Source organism: Lutjanus erythropterus, chromosome 12 (assembly GCF_056507025.1).
Source record: "Lutjanus erythropterus isolate fLutEry1 chromosome 12, fLutEry1.hap2, whole genome shotgun sequence".
Lineage (NCBI taxonomy): Eukaryota > Metazoa > Chordata > Actinopteri > Lutjaniformes > Lutjanidae > Lutjanus > Lutjanus erythropterus.
The window spans coordinates 20,334,800-20,356,177 of NC_139328.1; the positions used below are offsets into that span (position 1 = coordinate 20,334,800).

General features: G+C 37.5%; 1 protein-coding gene across 1 annotated transcript in view; it reads left to right on the top strand.

Annotated features, from left to right (window-relative positions):
* The first annotated feature begins 18,463 nt into the window (after window positions 1-18,463).
* insra (insulin receptor a) overlaps window positions 18,464-21,378 on the top strand; it is a 71,003-nt gene continuing 68,088 nt past the window's right edge. The window contains exon 1 of the mRNA XM_084732302.1: window positions 18,464-19,897. Within this exon, the coding sequence (XP_084588428.1) occupies window positions 19,792-19,897 (106 nt within the window). The 5' untranslated portion in view covers window positions 18,464-19,791. The remainder of the gene's footprint in view (window positions 19,898-21,378) is intronic.

Consider the following 21,378-nt stretch of genomic DNA (forward strand, 5'->3'; position numbering starts at 1 on the left):
GTAGCCAGTGAAGTGGCAACTGTGTCTGTTTGTCCAGAGTGTTACAAACAGTTAGTTGAGCACTTGTCTAATGGTCTTTCACGAGCTAACATCTGTCCAGATGCTCTGTTAAAGCATCCAAGAAGGGAACACAGTTCTTCCTCTGTGTGCTCAGCAGGGAAGCACAGCAACTGTAAACCTGTGAAGAGTCTCTGCAGACCAGTGGAGAGGCGCTGCCTAATCTAGGTCAGGATGGGTCAATCAGTTCAGATATAAAAAGCTTCAGAAAACCACACTTTACACTTCTCATAGACAGAAGTGTGCAAGAGAGACCACTTTATTAGCTGAAACTGTTTTTCAATGTTTACTTGCCATTCTCTAGATTATTAGTACAGTTTGGGTTGTATATTTTTCTCTGTTCAAACTGAAGGCTAGTTGTGCTTCAAGTTCTTATTCAAGAAACAAATGTTGCCTCGAAGTGACTTAATATATATATGTACATATATATATATATTAATTACGTAACCTGTATGAAGACTGAGGTCTGAGAAAGGCTCTGTAATCTTACGCTATCGCTCCCATCGGAGCCGTTACACTCTTTTTATTCCCTTTGTTTTCAAGCCCTTCCTGTTGCGTTGTTTCTTGACATTTATCACCATCAGGGTTAAGGCTTACACAACCATAGTTTTATTTTGAAAGCCTCTGGACCATTCAGAGGTAGAGCGTTGCTATCAGCGTGTCAGTGTCACCACTGACTGTTAATACGGAGTCTTTGAATTAATATCATTAGGTTAAACAGAATATCACTCGTGCTGCTGCAGTAGATAATTCAAAGTAAAGCGTGATGTAATGTGGTGGATCAAGATTTATGTCACAGTTTCACTGAGTTGACATTTAAGCTTCCAGACAGACGGTTATTAACAGGCACTGCACATTTCTCAAACGATAAGACGGTAGGAAACGTAGATGTGAAGCACCTCATGGAACTGGCTTCTCTCGTTTAAACAGGCTGCAGATTCTCCACAAGTGGGAGCTGTTAGATAAGTAAGATAGTATTCAGGGCTTTCTGTGAGAAATCCCTTTCTGGCTGAAATCTTGCAATTTTAACCCAAACCGTATTTTTTTTTTCCATCGAACCTACCTAAGATCTTTCTTGCAGAAAGCCTAGAAGGCAACCTTCTCCCAACAGCTATATATGCGAACCTGTGCCACCTAAAACTTAAAAAAAATAAATAAATAAAAATAAACGGTAGTTTGGATGGTAATTCAGACTTGTAGATGAAAAAAAGTCTGTTGCCCCCTACAGGCGAGGAAGGTAAAAGCTGCTGCAATTTTAGCCAGTTGTTCCCTTTTAAAGCTGAGTGTTTTAAGGTTTCACTTTTTCCACAAACCTATCAGGTCCAAGAAAGTAAAAATTGCATCATTAAGTGCCACTCAAGGTTTGAAATTAAATTTATTAATTCATAAAAAAAAATATAAATAAGTGCTCCCATCCTATCGAACCAATGCTGATTATCAAAACAGAGAAAATAAGTACCCATAAAATGAAGCCATAGATGATATGGAAGAAATTAAAATTACAGTTTTAATCAGGCTAGGGCTGCAGCAAACAAGTATCTTCATAATTGGTCAATCAGCTAATTGTTGTTCCTATCAATCGTTGAGCCTATAAAATGTCAAACATGCTCATTACAATTTCCTAAAGCGACGTCTTCAAATTGCTCTCTTTTCCAACCAACAGTCAACAACAACACTCATGAATTGCAAGAAAAGCAGCAAATACCCACATTTGAGAAGCTGTAAATTACAAATGTTTGACATTTTTGCTTGAAAAATTATTGAAACAATTAATCAATTAATTCAACCAAAGTAAACTATTTTGATGATTGATTGACTGATCATTGTAGCAAGTAACCAGGACAGTGCTTGATGGTCCGAGGTGACATGTTGACATTGAAAGTGATCAGCATTTCCCAAAGCCCAAGATTATGTCCTTAAATGTCTTTTTTGCCCACAACCCAAAGATATTTTGTTTACTGTCAGAGAGGACTAAATAAACTAGAAAGCATTCACATTTAGGAGGCTGGAATCACTTTACTAATCGTTGCAGCTCTATTGTGAACTCTGTAGTTGTCCCAGAATTCATTAGTAAATATGATCCACTTAATAAATTCAATAAAATAGAACAAATTATAGAATCTCAAATATGCACACTTAGAAGAAGGGGCCTGAAAGTGTCCAAAAAGCAGCATCTGTTATTTTTCTTGCCTGTAGATGGAGCACATCAGCATGCCTACCTGCAGGTCTTGAACTACCGCTGTTTCTTTTCTTGCCAGTAGGTGGCGCAGGTTGACCAAAAACTGCAGGTCTGAAACTGCAGCACATTGACTGCGCCTGGTCCTGGTGCTTCACACCAGTGAAACTGTGTTCCCTTTGTTCACACTGTGTCAGAGACTGGTAAATGATCCTTGTTGTAATTTTTAACAGTTAATTTCTAAATGCCTCAAGTGCATTTAAGTAGCCAAATTACAACGTGATAATAAGGAATAGTGACTAACGGTGGGTTTCATGCTGTTTAACATCTATCTGAAGAGAAATGTATGTCATATTTTGTGCCAAATTTTTTTGGTTTGCTTTTTCATACTGTATGTGTGCTTGTGCACTTGAGTGATTTTGAATATGTTTTTTTGTTTGTTTGTTTGTTTTGTTTCCTCTTGTCTTAATTTCTCTGACTGAAGATTTAAGTTTTACTGCTATCTTTTTTTTTTTTTTTTAAATAGCTTTTTAAAACTTCATCCAGTCATTTTTAGGAATCTTCTCAACATCGTGGCTAGATGGTAAAATCATCGAATGTCCATCTGTTTGTTTTTTCAGTCTCGGTCTTCATTTGATAACAAGCATTTCAAGCGTTGTGAGTTACATTTGATAAGCTTATTTTTCCCAGATTTCTCAGTAGATCATAACAAGAAGTCACTGAATGTTCCAAGCCAAGCTGTACATGTTGACCACGCTATTCCCTCAACATTTTGACTGTCATAGTTTTTATTATTATTTCAGAGGGGGTGTTACCAGACAGGAGGCCATTGGTGTTGATTTAATCTATGAATATCATATTTTTGTTTTTGTTTTCCTTTTTTCTTTTTTTTTTTATTTATCATTTATTGGACCAACACATTGGTCAACCCATAAATTCAGATCCTACTTAAATTGGTAAGATTCTGCACCAGCCCCACGTGCACTCGTACAGCTTCCAAGCAAGACGACTGTAAATGTACAAAAATCACCTGTACGTACAGCAAATGTATATATTTATTGCTCAAGGAGACGGCCACCTCTTGGTCTATTTGGTTGTATGGTGCAATTATTATTATATATTTCTCAAGACTTACCTGCTAGCCACTCCTGTTTTTAGTACGATGTGGTTTGTGGCCTGAACCCCCTCTCTGTGTGCCTAAAATTAGCCAAGAAATGAGTATGGCAACATAAGTAAATGGTGGTTATTATGTAAATATGGGAAACTAATGACAAACTATTTATTAAAGGTTTATTGTACAATGAAATGTTTGCGTTTGCCTCTGTGGGTTGTGGGGTGTGAACTGTGTTTTGTTTCATCTTAAACCAAAGGTATTTTGGGTGATCAGGGTGTATTCATCTGCAAATAACCAATAATTCTTTTAGTCTTGTGTTTAAAACAGGAAGTCTAAATTAAATGGCAGCTAAATTCCATTACATCCCATCACAAATGGTTAGACTTTTGTTTAATGCTATAAACTTTAATGGTTGTTTGTTTAGTAATCCTGTCCTCCAGAGTTTTATTGCAGCTCTAGTGCTTCCCTCCACCTACACTCTGTATACTGTTTATATTCGACGGTTATTAATGCACAGACATAAGCTCATTTACTTCCTGTGGTTAAACCCTAACCATAGCCACATGGAGGCAGTAGAAAAGTCTCTGTTTAAGGGATGGGTTTTATCACAAATAATTCCAGGATCAGAACAATATGTTTTTATTATTGAAAGCAGCTCTTGTAATAACATATAGGAGAGAAAAATGTGTTCACAAAACTTTACTGTCTTAAAATTTTTAAAAATTAAATGGTTTCCATTCCTAGAACCTTGAATGTCTCTTTTCTAGTATAAGCTTAACATTTTCATCTTTTAACAATCTAATAGAGTAGCATATGCACACTCATCCTCACCGAAAGAACAATAATGATTCATTATCACCGAGCTTATCAGGTCACAGAGTTGTGACCTGAAAAGTAGCTATTTTTAATTGAAGACAAAGAATTTTTTTTTTTAATAGTTTTGTGTTGTATGTTTAGTTTTAGTTTTGTCAAAGCCACAGGGAGCTAAAGGAGAGGGTCACAAGAGCTACATGCGGCTCCAGAGCTGGAGGTTGCAGACCCCTGGTCTAAAGTAGAACCATTTTCACACATGCAGTCTGTCTCCTAAATGTTCAGGAACGTTTCCTGCATGGGGTCGATATTCGGGGAAATCTGTGAAGCCGCCTTCCAATCTCAAGACCTAGAAACATGTCGGGGAAAATGCCTGTATGGCTGTGTTGTAAATAATAGCAGTACCATCGCAGCTGTTTTTATTTAACTCCCTTCTGAAGTGTTACCTGTTGATTGTTGAAAGTTGTCCTCAATCAAATCTGAGAGTGAAATCATTAATTTTCATATATAATATATTCATCAATAGACCTTTTTCACTGCAGCCATATTGATATGAAATAATAGTGTAAACAGGTGTTACCAATGATACTAATTAAGGTCCCATTCCTTTTAGTGTAGCAGAAGAACATGCATAACACCAGCACCCTGACTCTGTTTGAACTAAATCGAACAGAGCCTTAAAGGGACAGTTCACCCTCAAATCAAAAATTTCATTTGAGGTGAATTGTCCCTTTAAGCCAAGTCTCCAGTTCCATGCAGAAATCAACAGTACATTATGAATGTAAACGGGGGTGAAATGAGCATTTTATATATTTCTATCATTGGCAGGAGAGTTTTGTTTCCATAAATCCCAATATATTTCTTTCCCCGTCGTCACACTTTTCGCATGTGCTATCACGACCCTCGTCATGAGATTGATGGTTTTTCCAGATCACTTTCACTCTTTTCTTGAGAGTTAGTTAGATAACCTAAACACTCAGAGAATTGAGGACTTGTCAGCCACTGTCTCTTTAATGGGACATTTCCCTCCACATTGACTGAATAATCTGTGTATGCCTGAACAGACGGCCCTACCAGGGTTCCCTTCTATCTGCTGCTGGAATATGATGATGTAGGCAAAGTGTCCACATGGAGCAGCAGGTGTTCTGTGGTCTTAACCTCGGATAGAGGAGATAATAATAAGACTCTTAACTGTAATCCATGCCCATTGTTTCCTGACGAGCCCTCTAATAGCACTGTGCACTGAAGTGGATTTAGTTACGATGGACTCATCAGCACAATGGGGTCTCTTAATGAGCACCCATAATCACCAACTACTGTACAAACTGTAGCATGTGGGCTTCAGGGTTGGCAGGTTCACTTTTTTTCCCCTGGAATTTGGCTTCTTTTGAACTGTTGTCATGGGTTAAGAAGACCTGTTTTGGATGCAAATTACATTTACAATATAGTAATATATGTTAAAATCCACATTTCAGTTGCAGGTTTACTGGCTTTGGGCTGGTTTTGATATAACATGTGGCTGGTTTTGTCACACAGACCTGGGAGTCCTGCTTCAGGGGCTGTAATACAGAACCTTCCTAACTTGCAGATCCTATCTTAACAGTTTGAGAACCATAGTAAAAAAAAAATCCATTACAGATGAACAGTTCTTGAATCAATGTTTCTATTCTAACTTAAAATAAGAAAAGTGTTTTACACAAGCATCCTAACCTCACAAAATCTTAAACGGTCCTAACTTTAGGATAACTGTTAAGCTGCCATAACATTAACTTTTCCAGCTGTAATAGTTAACTTATTAACTAGCTAATGGTAGCTAATTGTGGTATTTGCTAACAGCAACTAATGGGAGGGTTTGCAAACAGTAGTTAATAGCAATGTTCGCTAACAGTACAGTAGTGTTAGCTAACAGTATGCAATAGTAGCGTTAGCTAACAGTGACTGACAGGAGTGTAAGCTAATTATGCTGTGTTAGACACTAAAACTGTGTGTGAGATTTTTTTAGTATGTCTGAAACCCTAGTATATGTATGTAGTATAGTATAGTAGTATGCAATGTGTATTGCATTGCACTGCAATGTGTAACCCTATGTATAGTAGTATGAAACCAACAGTACACAAGATACATACTTTTTTCAGGAAAATATGCAAGCGCTGGACACTACACCAGCATAGATATATCAAAATGCAATACGACAACAATAACCTAAATGTCGCTGACTAAGAAAGCTCGGTATTACGTCAATAAAACTTCAGTCTAAATGTAATTGAGATTTGACTTTGTTAAGTGTAACATGATGAAGCATTGTCTCATCTGTCTTGAGGGTAAGTGCCCATAATCCATTTTTTGTATGTTTCAGTGTAGACCTATGTTTCAGTAATAAAAGTTTCTAAAAGTTCCTATGTAGGACTGAGTATATGAGACAGGTTAGGATTTGCTTCTGTAATACCATATTGGGAAAAATCTAGACTCATCCTCTCTTAACTTAAGACTTAGGAAGGGAAGTTTCTGTAATGTGGCCCCAGAAATCCAGTTGCTACTGTTTTATAGCACACTTCGATTTCAGTTTCCTCGACACATGAGGACTTGCAGACACATGTTTGACATGTTTTTTTTTTTTTTTTTCTCGTGGCTCTAAAAGAAAAGGGCGAATGCTTTAACTTGTGGCCTCCAGTGCTCGTAGCTACACAACACATCAACAAACGGCAGGTTCCAGCTTTCCAGGGAATTAGGGGCACACAGCCTTGTCAGGATTAACAGCTCTCTGGCAGGGAAAGGATTGGGCATGTTTTAACAAGAGCAAGTTTACTGAGCGCTTCAGAGAAGGTGGTTGCTCAGATCACTTCCAAGGCATAAGTGCGAGCGAAGAGCCCCTCTTAGTGTTTCCCCCCACCGCCGTTTATTTGTGCTCCTGTTGGGGATGAAAAGGGGCCATGTGACTATTTGGGGGAGCTGCTGGAATGTATTGTGATGCAGAGTCGCTGTCATAGCACATTTACTTTCCAGGCTTCAATTAGGTGCATGAGAGTGGAAGAGTGCTTACATGTTTGAAAACCGGCCTCCTGGACTTGGCTGGAGGCCATGCACAGTCCACAGCGCCGTTACTATAAATGTGAGTGTCCATTAACCTCAGAGAGGCTGTGCATCCATCAAGCTCTGCCTCAAAACTCAAAGTATTGTCTTTGAAAACACTGTAAATGTCAGCAGGAAGAAATCTTTCTTTGGAGCCGTACACCTCGAGCCTTGCAGACGCACTGGGAAGGGGAAGTGGGCCCAGCGGTGGATGTCCCACTCGGCCCTGACACACGGCAGCATCTTTTCCTGTGGTGGAGAAGTGTAGCATACTGGCGTCTAGGAAGAGGCGCGGGATGAATCATGTGCGAACCTCATTGTTCTTTCAGTCAAGCGAGTCTGTGTGAACCTGCGTTTGTCACTAACCTCTGCCACTATGCCTGCTTTCCCATGTTCTATAAGCAGACCGCCAATGTTTCCTCGTATGACTTCCGAGCACATGTGGTTGATGATTAACTCAGGGATAGGTGTGGGTCTCCGGAGGCTGGCAGTTTCACACACAAGGTCCCAATACTTCTGGAAACATAACTCTGTCCTCCAAGGCCACACTTTGAAAAAACTCCTTGTATTTACCTGTCAAATATATATCTATTAATGGAAGCCTATTTCTGCCAAGGTGATGAAAATGATACTGTAAGTCATCATAATGAGAAACTACCTCAAAATAATGGCATTATTATTATTTTGAGATAATAAGTAATTATTTTTGAAAAAGTTTGTCATTATTTTGAGATACTCATTATTTTTTGAAACACTAAGTCGTTGTTTGAGGAAAGTTTCTCATATATTATTATTGTTAAAATTATTATTGTTGTTTTGATAAAAATCTCTAATTATTTTGAGAAACTAATTATTATGAGAAAGTTTCTCATCATCTTGAGATACTAACTCATTATTTTTGAAATAGTAGATATTATTTTGAGAAGGTTTCTCATTATTTTGAGACTGAATGACTTGATCATGTTGGCGGAAGTGGGCTGCCATATTCCCACACTGCTTATAAGATACTGTAGACAAGAATAACTGCAGTATGTCACTGTTTGTTCATAATAACAGAGTGAGTCAGCCTTATCATAATGAACCTTGACCATGTTGTTTTTGCTGTCACGTTCAAAAAAGGGTGCTACCTACATTCCTATATGATGGAATGAGGTAAAGGTTATGCTGTAACGTGTGGCTGTTATTAATGCAGCTTCAGGCAGCGGCACACACCTAAAGAGCGTCAGAAAGTGCAGCTTCAGGCTTTTATGTAAGAGCACTTTAATCCCTCCCTGCAGTGAGCTGATCATTTCAAGCAGATTTATGTCATTACACAGAGAGACGCAACATCAACTAATGCACCTGTTCTCTGAGTGACGGTTAAAACACCACATCGTTTCACTTTGAGGCTATTTACCACGAATCACGTCTAGTTTATATTGCTTCCTAACATTTTCTACAGTGTACCGTAAGATATAATAAACTGCTTTCAACTCCGAGAGCCTCATCGTAGCCTTTGAGCTGACTTTTGAAACTACAGGGTTACCATATCTGAAATTTATTTTTAAAAATATGTTTTAACTGTGCTTTTTATTTGATCCCACAAAGAATTATAACCCGAATCAGCAGCTCTACAGAGCTTTTTTTTTTTTTAGCTTCTTTTATCTTATTGTTTTTGTTTTATGGCACATTTACTGTTTGGTTCAGTCTCTAGCAACAGCAGGAAAAGAACCTCTGATAAACCTGCAGTAAAAAAAATGGCTACAAGTTGGTGTTAAAAGTTGAGTATCTAGCAGCTAAAACACAGGAGTTGGAGGAGACCAAAGCAGAGGTAAAACTCTGGTGAAAAAAGCTCAACAGTGACTGCTGACATTTTCAATGGCTCTGCTCCTGAAAGTGTATTTCTGATTAATTCACTTAATTTATGTGTCATAAAATCTTCATATAAAGAGTTTTAAGTCTGGAACTAAAACAGTCCTTTAAGAGATTAATCCTAATCATATAACATTTGATTCATGACTTCGTACATAATTATTTTAAGAGTGAAGAAACTACTCATCCCATAAAGCATTGCAAATAATACCACTTCTTTTGTCCTTATTATAGTGTCTATATCCTTAATAAAAGTGTTGTAATATATTGTAGTTTGTGTTGTGTGTGTATATAAATTATATTCACTGCAGCATAATGAGGGTGACCAGGTGTGATTAAGATACAAGTCTATCTCCAGCCTATGGAGGAAAGTTCTGGAATATATCAGTGAATGTTAGAGTGTGAGCTGCCAAGATAACCAAAGCTGCGTCTCCTTGGGGACAAAACTTTGGTGCTGCAGTTAATTTGCATTTAGAGTATTAATAACCGGCTTGATAACTTGTACTTGGATGGTTCTGAAATGCTGGAAAGAGCCTCAAACTCCTACAGTGAAAATGTTGAGGGAACACCTGATGGAAATAGCTGCATGAGAAAAGATGCTGGAAAGACTGAACCCGAAAAATGATGTGGACAAAGAACAACGGGGCGGCTTTAGTGGATATTTGCCTGGAGGAAGTGACCCAACCTTGACTAGAACATAAAGGTTTAGTACAGTATTATGTCATTGTTGCCATGTACTAATCCCCACCACATTATTGTAACCAAAATAACTGCCTTTCTTTTATCAATGTCTGCTTGGTTGCCTCTGTGCTTTTCATTTTTTGGTTTTGTTGTTGGGTATGCTTGTTGTAAAATTCCATAAAACATCAAATAATAACAAGAAAGGCTAAAATGTTAGCCATATCAAGTCAGTAATATCGTCTTTCAGTGTCTTTCAACTTGTTTTGGACTTCTTCTGCTCACAAGTGGCAACAAAATCAAATTAACAGCCTTATCTTTTCTCGAATATATCTGTGATGTAATATTCTAAACTCAATTTAATGTGTTTTTCGGGAACTTTCAGCCATATCCTTCTGTGTTACTTCAGTAAACAGATCTCAGGTGTGGTGAAGAACCTTGGTCAATTTATAACAAGCATTAAAACAGTTACATAAGTTCCATTTCATAAATTATATTATATTTAATGCAGTATGTTTCTGTTGTCACGTCTGGTTCTTTCACAATGTTCCTGCCATGTAAACCACTTACTGTAAGAATTGGCTGCCAAGCAGTAGTCTTTTTGATGCCTGTGCCAAATTCATAGTCCATTCCAGGACATCCATGTTTGCTTACTGTTAGTCTTCCGAGTCAGATTTCCTGACCACATACCTTGTGAAAGAAACACTTCTTGACAGCCAACATGTAAATATTGGAAGCTGAAGCTTCCTTGAAGGCACCACAGAGGAAGAGTTCCTGCTTCAAGCAGCATTACAACACAACATGATGACTCTGACAGGAAACCAAATGGAGAAGAACTGTTCAAGCAATTTTCAACTCACACCAAAATTATTTCATTAAAAATGAATGCCTGTTGGAATAAATCAGTCTGAATACTCAGTATGCTTTAGAAAGTGATAACTAAGAGGGATGTTATGATACCAAAAACTTACAGTATGATAATACCATGATAAAACATCTGGATATGATATTTATTGCAATATTTTTAAAAAAAGAAAAACTATGATGTGAAAAATGTCTGTTATTAAAAAATAAATCTGATGTGTATAGCATTTTTTGCTTCAGTTTTGATGAATTATTATGTACAATTGCAACACAAAAACAATGCAAGAGTCAGAGGAATAAAAATAATACATACATTTCATTAAAGAAAATAATGTGGTAGCTATTGTCACACACACACACACACACACACACACACACACACACACACACACACATATACATATAGTTTTTTTAAGATATATTCTGGCTATTGACTGGTCATGGCTCAGGAAAAAGAGAGCGTCTCCCATTTATCAGAAGGTTGGTGGTTCAGTCAGTCAGGCTCCTCCAGTCTACATGTTTATCATCTAGGAAAATATACTGAAATCCAATTTGCTCCTGATGGCTGTGTGAGTGTGTGAATAGGTTTGCATAGGTGAGCTCCTGATGAGCAGGTTGGCACCATGCCATGACTGTATGAATGTGTGTGTAAATGTTGATATGTTGTGCACATAAAGTGCTTTGAGTGGTTGGGAGACTAGAAAGGCGATGTAAATGCATGCTGAGTGGTGATGCAGAATCAAATTGTTTTCAAGTAATTTTCAAATAATAGTGTATAATTGATGGTGAATTTTTATTCATGTATTTAACTAGGAAGTTAAGACACATTTTCTTAAATTAATCATATTTTTGCTTCCCGCTCCCCCGACCCCCGCAACAATCAGTTACAAACATACTTCAGCGACTCACTCAGTCCAAATCAGCCCAGCAGTTCACTTCAGCTCACTTCAGTTCCAACAGCCTGACGCAAAAGAAAAAAAAAATACCATCCTGTCACCGTCCTCTGGCTCCGGTGGTTCAAATATGTCATGACAGAGCGTCCAGGTTTCAGGTCCTTGTCAGGGCATAGTGTTGTTTGACAGAGACAGCGGAGTGGACACGCCCCTAATGTTTCAGAGCAGAGAAAACTTCTCATTATTTCATGATTTTCAGACCTAAGTTTATATTTTTAGCAATATAACACAGACCACACATTCATAGTTGTTTTACAAGATTTTTAAATTAGGGCCAGATAAGAACAGGTAAAATGCAGGTGAGTGTTTCATGTCAGAAGGATTAATTAGAATAATTTAGAGTAACATCAGACTGTAACTGTAATTGTAACCCAAGCGGCGCAGCGGTAGCTAAGAAATGATGTTCCTCTTCTAAGTCGAAGTCCTCGGATATTTTCTTCTTTGTTGAAAGTTTGCAAAGTCAACTGTGTACGTAACAAGTCACTATTTCTGTATGTAATCGCAGGTGTGAAGGTATCACGAGATTTCATTTATCTTGTGTCGTGCCACTTGGGCAAAAGCCTGTGTACCTGCTTCAGGTCTGAGAGGCTACAGTTGACATTTAGGCTAAATACATGGTGTTAATGGTGTTTTTTTCGGTCAAATTTTAATGTCGCGGCTTACAGACACTTGGATTACACCACACAAGCAGTATGGAGACATTCTGTAGAGTGTTTTTGTGAACTGGAGATCTTCACCCACCCTCACATCAGCACTGATGTTGTTTTTTGAGCCCCACCTGCCTGCCTCCTTATCCCCCTCCGCCTTTCACCTGAAGCAGACTAACAGACGCTGTGTTCGCTGGGACTGCTTCACCTTCAACAGTCCTGACCCCAGCAGAGGTCAGGATTAGGAGGCCATCGGGATAAGGAGTCAGAGCACAAAAAAAACAACCTCTTTTTAGTCCCCAGCAACCGGCAGCGGGCTGCCAGCATCTACATCATGTGTTTATGAGTTTTGTTTGTTTGTTTATCTCAGCCTCAATAACACATCAATAGTTCTGAGCCATCATGACTCTAATCTGGTCAAAATAGCACAGGAGGGTACACACTCTGCTTTGGATGCACTGGTGAGAACTAAATATTAGGTACAAGTCGTACTGGAAATGACCTAACTCTGCATGAACATTTCAGTAATTTAAGATTATGGCGATCAATGACATTTTACAATGGCTGAGAGAAGGTTAATAGTCATTCTGTTTCACAAGAGTTTTAAAATATGTCGAGATAAATGTTTTAAAGGAGGTATTATTAATGTTGCATGATAGTATATCCCTAGATTTCACATGTCAGTAACCCCAGATACAAAACACATTCTTCTGCAGAGTATCCATTAGAAGCACAAGAAACTGGCGAAGAGGCGATAATCAGACAAAACCCGAACTCCTCATTACCACTATTTGTTGCGAGAGTCAAAAATAAATCGTTTGTATAAAACAGTGAGGAGCTCATGAATGGGAAGTGGGACATGGCTTTACGCAGTCACTCACTAGGCTTTAATCTCATTAAAGCACCTCACTCCTACAGACGGCACACTCAATATGGGATTATGTTTAAGATACAGAATTCACAGCGATGCAATTTTGCTCTGCTTCCTATATAACACAAGATGTTCAATCTGGCTGGCTCAGTAGCTGATTACTCCCGTGCCTTGGGTAACCTTTCTCTTCCTCTTATTGCCCAATAATTAGCACTTGTTGAAAGGCGTTGGCGAGCATCACCTCTTGACCCCGTTGCCTCAGTTTTCCTTCCACCATTTCAGACGTGTTGTTGTGAACATGCGAAAGCCCTCAGAGTTTTCCTCCTGTGGTAAATAACTCTGATTACAAAGCGCTGATATTACTAATGAGCTGATGTCCTGTTTTACTCTGAAGTGGTCACTTCCCTCTGAATCAATGCCTGCGTCAACAGAGGACAGTGGTTGGTGTTCAGTCACACCACCTGCCTGTTGCTTTACGGACGAATCTTAGCCAGAGATTTCACAATCAACTGATGATTAAAAGTGACACAGCTGCCACAGAGAGCCCGTAAGCACAGCTCTTTTAGTATTCCAGTAAAAATCTATATTTGTACAATAAACAACAGGACACGATTAGCAAACATGCAGCTGCTTGATGGAGGATGTAAACAGGTAGTGAATTAGCAGTGGTGATGGAGATGGTATTGTGGCACAATTACAGCTCACACAAACATGCCAGGAAGAACAGCCTCAGATATTTTCAGCCTCTCAGTTACGACCACAGTGTGAAATACGTCTTTTTTCCATTAGTCTGTCTGAGTGTGAGAACATCACAGGATCAAAAGGAGAATTAAGTTCTGTTTTTAAACAATGGTTGAATCACACAGATTTTCCTTCCGCGCATTTTTCCCCTACAGTTTCCTAAAATAATAGAGGATCTTCCTTCATTTAGGGCAGAATCTGACTGCATACAGCCAGTCTTTACAAAGATGAAAATTAAGGACTGATTTTTCAGTTGGAAACTTTCCTCAGTAGCATGTGATCTTGGATTAAACTGAAAGGAAGATAACAGGAAAACAGTTTGTATACAAGTGACAAATAATTAGACCTTTTTTCACAGTTTTCCCCCTCAGTTACCTTCTCTTAACTAGGTACATATATCTACATTTAAGATACAACTTTTGACAGAAAGCTTATATTACAGTGTTTCACGACTGCCTGGCCTTGGTTTTTAAAACTCTGGGTTGATGTATAAGCTCCTATGGACCCTTTTACAGTCAACATCATCAAAAATGTCTTGTTGTTTCTTGTACAGTTGTCAGAATTGATATTCCACCGGTCAATTCAAGTTGTACGGGAAGAATTAAACATGTTGACTGGACTGAGGATGCGACCAAACCTGCTTGTGTTTGCAGCGCCCATTGACAAGTTGTTACGGTCCGCCATACTTCCATAAATTGCTGGCTCGTTGTTTATAAATTGTAAAAGGGTAGTGCTCAGGATCAGTAGATCCCAGGAGGTGGAGCCTCCTCTACCAAAGTGACACAGGTGAATTTCGTCGGCATGAATGTGTCTGTCCTTTATCTGCCTGATCACTGTTGAAAATGTGTGCTCTGATGAAGGTCTGCTAGACTGAAAACTCAGAATTAAGTGTGATAATGCGCAGATCTAAGTGTGCAGAGTTCTCTTTAATGAGTTTGGACTATTCTAGCTATCCTATCTAATTGCAGATAAGATAAATTAATTTTAAAATGTAATACTTTGGCTATGATGCAGCCACCTCTCTGTGGTCTCACTCAATGTCCCGCCCACAACTCTATGTGATTGGTTACACATCACAAGTAATGACTCGTAACACTCTAACTCTTTTTATTAGTCTAAATCTTGACACCAAGACAATTTTTACTGCAATTGTATATTGGTTCCAAATAGTGGCTATCTGTTTTGATGATAAATAATAATCGCATTGGTATCTGCACTAAATAAAACATATCAGTTGACCCTCAGTAAAAAAACTTAATGGGAAGACGGAAACTTTGGTGCTTCATTGTAATCTGTAAACACAAAATACTGTGATTATATACAAAATGCAAAATTACATGCTCAGTTTTCATTCATGCAGCATGGCAGTATAATTAATAATCGCACCACCACATTAAAAGCTGTTAGAAAACCAGCATGGCCCAGGGTGCAGATCTCATTACAAATAAGGGGTGGAGGTGGGTATAGTTCAGTACGGATCCTTTCCTTTCCTGTCAGTGGCATAAACAAACACTTTCAGTGCACATACTTTGACGGGACAACACTGCAGCCATTGCATCCCGTTTTGCGGCTGCTGGCAGAGGCAATCTACTGCACTAATTCTGAAACATTTTGTAGTTACTAGTCATTTGAAATTGGGTCCACGTTTAAAAATACTTGCTATTTAAGGTATGAAGGATGAAATAAATTTCCCAAAATCCCACTTAGGTGAGTCCATGCAATGATTCAGTCCACATAACAGGATACATAAATAAAACAATTTTTCATGGTGAAATGCTGAGATTGAATTAAGGAGTGTTACATTCTGCAGAAAGAGGCAGAGGTGGAAGTACAACTTCTATTTGAGGATTTAAAGAATAAAGTATGGTAGCTTTATATTATGTTTGTCTGGTCCCACAATGGTGGTGTGACTGGCAGGACTATTTATTTTATAAATAAAAAAATTAAACACAGGAATGTAAGTTGGGGGAGGCTTGTCCGGCAGTTTCTGAGTCAGTGTGGTGGGACTGGAGGACTTGGTCCTGTGCTCCATCTCATTTTTTGTAAATTGGGAAAGTAAACTGATACAATTAAATACAACCAGAAACAAAGTTTTGCCTTATATTTTTACTGTACAAATCGTGTACCCATTCTGTCACCTACCCAATAAAATTTTAGTTGAAGTCCTGTATACTGCAGGGTGAAGGGGGGTGAGGGCTGGGATTTGGAAAATAACTGACAACCCCTTTTACTCAAACAGCCGAGTCTTCGGCTAATCTCCATCTCAAAGCTAGAACCTGTTTTTGCACTAAAACTCTGCATACTTTAGCTGCACTGTTTTATTATAAACACTTGTACTATATTGCATGTTTCTAGGTAATGCTGTATTTGTAGTGTACATAACACTATACTTGATATTGGCACTGTAATATTTGTACTTCTTAGCAGTTCTGTGTTTAATGTTTGTGCAATTAATCATAACTAATTCCAGTACTTTTACTGTACATACTAATATGTAATTCTGAGTAATAACTGTTACAATAATGTCTAATTAGGGAGTTTATTAGTCCTTGGCTCAGATCTGTTACATTAATACAGTAAAAATATTAAATTTCTCCAAATGTGTCACATTTTTTACGTAATACTGTACTTGACTACTATCTATCTCTTAACTATCTCCATGAAAACAGAGCAAACTCACTGAGTAAGACTGTGAGATGTGGCTGAAAAGGCTGCAAAAAGATAGTAAGAATTATTTGAGATTGTTGCCAAGAACTTTTACACTCAAAACTTCTTGTATCTATTTCTGAATCAGATTTCTACTCTGCTGCACATGGTCTTGTCTCTTGTTGGCCAGCTTCTGTTTCTTTCAGGGGAGGAGGGAGGGAGCAAAGCCTGCAACGCTGCTACAAGCCAACACACACACAGTACTGGTCTTCAATAATTATATTAGCCTATTATGTTAATAATCCCCAAAATGAATTAAATTTAATTTAATTGAAATTAAACTGAAGTTTAAGTGTCAGAGTAAAAAAATATCCAGATTTACCTATACTAATGTTGACATGAAATTAGGCAAACATCCATTTTTTATTACTGTTACTATTATTATAGTACTCTTATTGTTAATAAATGTATTTTACGAAAGTGCAATTTTGAGGAACTTGTATTTTGTTTGATCATTTCCACTTTCTGCTAATTTGTACTTATCCTTGGCAATTCACCAGGGAGATATTGTACTTTTAACTCCAATACTAGATTGCATGTGCAATGATAATTCCATTTAGGAATACTCTGGTATACACTAATACTGCATTTATACTGTTCATTTCAACTAATACTCTTGTTTATAATATTCATGCTTTTTAACACACATATTTATAGACCCTGTTTTTCAGCAGTCCTGTTTATGTACACCTTTGTTACACATTGTAAAATACATATTTTTACAGAATTCTTTTTTTCCTTTTTCATCTATATATTGTTGTTACGTTTTGTAGTATAATGCTTTTTTTTTTTTTTTTTTTTTTTTTTTTACATAGGTTACTTCTTATTTCTATTTTCTTATAATTCTTGATGCTTATATTTCTATCCTTGAATGGGGGCAGCTGTAATGTAAACCAATTGCCCCCTGAGGATCAATTGCGTGTTTCTGATTCTGATAAATAATACAACATATAATCAACAAATAAATTATGATATTATTACATATAATGATCCCTAATGGGAAATTCACAAGCCACTGCAGTAAGTTAAGTAATATAGGTTACATGAATAAATAAATATATACATTATAAATTATTTCAAATTAGCCCCATCCTTACCAAATGTAACATACAAGTTATGTACATATTAATTGCACCAATAATTATAATTAGAGCTGCAACGATTAGTCAATGAATTGATCAAAAGAAATTTAGTTGCCAATGATTCTGATAATTTATTAATAATTTCAGTAATTTTTCAAGCAAAGATGTCAAATATTTGCTGTTTCCGGCTTCTTAAATATAATGTTTAGTGGCTTTTCTTTGTCTGTTGGCTGGACAAAAGAAGGAATTTAATAACATCATTTTGGGCTCTGGGAAACTGTGATAACATTTTCACATTTTTAAAAACATTTTATAGACTAAATGATTATGAAAGTAATTAGCAAATCAATTGATAATTATCATTAGCTGCAGCCCTAAATACTAGATTCAGATTAATAATACAGCATATCATCAACAAATAATTTATGATATTATATTAATATTATAATTCTAAGGTGTTATTGACATGCAGGGGGGAAATTCACAAGCTAGCCAGCAGCATATAAAGTAATATATATATAAATAAATTAAAACTAGTCACGCATTTAGCAGCTTCAACACTAAAAATAATGTACACATCAATGCACCAATAATAATATTCCAGTCATATTAGTACTTTTACTCTTGGTATTTAAATAATTTTGATGCTAAGTAAAAAATTTTAAATGTATGACTTTCACTTGTAACAGAGTATTTCTGCCCTGTGGCGTACGGGTAGAAGTAACTGCATTACTTTCTAACGCGTTAGTTACCACCTGACAGTGGGATCAGTTTGTTGTGTAATCCAATAAGCTCCAGTCCGTATTTCCCCTCAAGCCCATCTGGCTCACTGGCAGGGTTTGTTTACTGGCGGAGAGGCTGGGAAGAAGGGGATCCTACAGGACCTGGGAGACTGTACAATCTACCTCTGTGTGTGGAAGAAGAAAAGGAAAAAAAATACTCAAAAACTTATTTCATCCACTTTTCTCTCATTCAGATACAGGCCTAGTTTTGGGAGCAGTCAGCTGCCCGGAGCATAAAAACTTGGAGCATATATATTTTTTATTTCCAAACAAAAAGAGAAGAGCGGAGTGCTGCTGCTGCTGTGGAGCCACGACGGAGTGTCTGACTGTCAGCCGTTCACAGAGTGGAGGTCTCACTGAAATCTGTGCATTGACTGAAGACGAGCTGTCGCTTTGGAGCTAGCCTGCTGCCCGAAGAAACACCCGATCTCACAAGCAAAATAAGTCAACTGTAATGTTTTGTGCTCGCCGGAGGACTTGAGGGGATTTTTTTTACGAAAGACACGTTAACGTTACGCCACGCATGCCACAACCATCGAGTCAGCAGCTCCAAAATATCTCTAAATTAAGTTAAGGGACGCTTATACTGTGGTGTTTGTGCATGCAACTTGTTTATTTTTATGAAGAATTTGCAGTGTGGCTGTGTGGATATGTCGTGAGATTTCCTAAACTTAAAATTAATTGAGAGGGGTTGTGAAAAGAGCAAACTTCACTTGTGGCCTGGACTGGAGTGGTAGAGCCAGGCAAGGCGCAAGACCTCGCGAGACTGATCATTTTAAACCAAACTATGAGCTTTTCCTAACTTAAAATTATTATTTTTTGCCCATAACATACACACAGATCTAAACCACAGCGCTGTCAAAGTACACAACTTAATTAGATGGTACAACGTGCAGAATGAAGAAACAACGCGTACAAATCTCGCGAGAGTTTCGCAAATCAAGGGTTCCCTTTTAGACGCGACAGAGGCAGCTAGCTCGCTAGCTTAACTGCCGTTTGCTAGCACTAACGTTAGCTTCTACTCGGCCAACAAGTCTGTTTTTGCTCTTTTTTTCCTCGACACGGACAAAGTCAGCTGGGCCAGTTTAACCAACCAATGCAGTTAAAGACTCAAAAAGAGCACCCATATCCTGTGCTGATGTTTGTTAACGGTGCTTTTCCATGAGGTGGCTAACTTTAGCAACAGCAGCAGAAGCAGTGTTAGCTTGTGTTTGACTGAACACGTTGGACTCGTTCCTCCGCCCATCTTCCGGGATGTCTTTTATTTATTTTTGTTTACCTGTTGGCCCACGCCGCAAAACAAAACCAGTGTCCTGAAGGTATTTGTCCTCCAGTCTGAACTGTGCTCCTCCACAAGGATTATTCTGTATTTGACCCGGAATAGAGCTGGATGGTGTCTTATCCCGAGTCAGTTATGTGGCTCCGGACTTTGTGTTTGGGTTTTGTGTTGACCGCTGGCTGCTTAATGATGAACTGTCATCGAGCAAGTGGAGAGAGTAAGTAACACTAATTATCACATTTTATCACTGTTAATATCAAGCATTTTAATGATGTACAATTGTCTGAATATGTGACTGTTTACTCTGCACAACTGCTCGTGTATAGACTTAAGAAAATACCAAATTATGCATATACTAAGGACACTGAAATGAAGAGACACATTTGATTAATAAACAAAAAAAGTATTGCAATTTTTCTGTCTGTTGCACGTGAGAGGATTAACACTTTAATCTAAAAATCATTACACATTCCTTAAGCATGCCAGGCTAAAGGAGAAATCGATAAAATTGATTATTTCTTATTTTTATATTTTGATAGAGAACATCAGGTATATATATTTAAGACTCATGTAACTGTGGCATAAATTATTATTGGACACTACATACAAATGATATGCTGTTTACTGTACAGTGGTTTATGCAATTATATTAAATAGACAAAATCTAAAATGTAAAGAACATGCTGAGAAATACTACAAACTAGAGCTGCAACAATTAGTCAGTCAGGTGAAATACAATTTGTTGCTAACTATTTTGATAATCAGTTATTTGTTTCAGTTATTTCTCAAGCCAAAATGTCAAACATTTGCCGGGTCTAGCTTCTTAAATATCAGTATTTGCTGTTTTTCTTTGGCATTTATGACAGTAATCAAAGGGTCTTTAAGTTTCAGACTTTTAAGTTTAAGACTCTTGGTTGGACAAATGTAGGTTCTGGTAAAATATGAGCATTTTTCACTTTTTTGATATTTTATTGACTAAGCAATTAATCAATTAATTCAGAAGATAAATTAACAATGTAAATAATTGTTATTTGCATCTCTAAATATAGGGCATTACATATAAATTAAAAATTATATGCAATATCTTACACAATCACATAAAAATATACAAAATAAAAAACATTTTAAAAAATGTTGAGAAATACTTTAAACATACTAGTGATCAGTGCAGAATCCTTTTTAGTCCCCACTGCAATACTGTCATCCAGATTTTCTTGTTTGTTAGTAATAGTGATTTGATAAAAACATGTAGGCAACAGCAACAGCGGTTTTATAGACAGTCACTGCATTGAAGGGACAAAGGTTAACACTTATCGGCTATTTGATTCTGCGGGAACTGTAAACAAAATGTTTTGTCTCAAATAAGTAAGTAGACTGAGAATTTAGAAGAATTAATTGGGTGTAATTATAAAATGGAAAGCCTTGGCTTGTTGCTGCAGTCGGTCAGTGCAGGAATGTAACAATAAGCCCCCTTTACAGCTCCTGACAATCCCTTTATATTCACCAGCCAACCAGCCCGGGTGATAAGAATGAATGAACGTGTTTGCAATCACCCAGAGACATATTCACATTTCTCAAACACCACAATGACTGCATACACACTCACCGTTTTACTCTGGTGGAATCTGTTACTTAAAGCAAATATTGGCTATACTTATGAGGAAATGTACAGTAAACCTGTGGGACTACTTGCAGGTT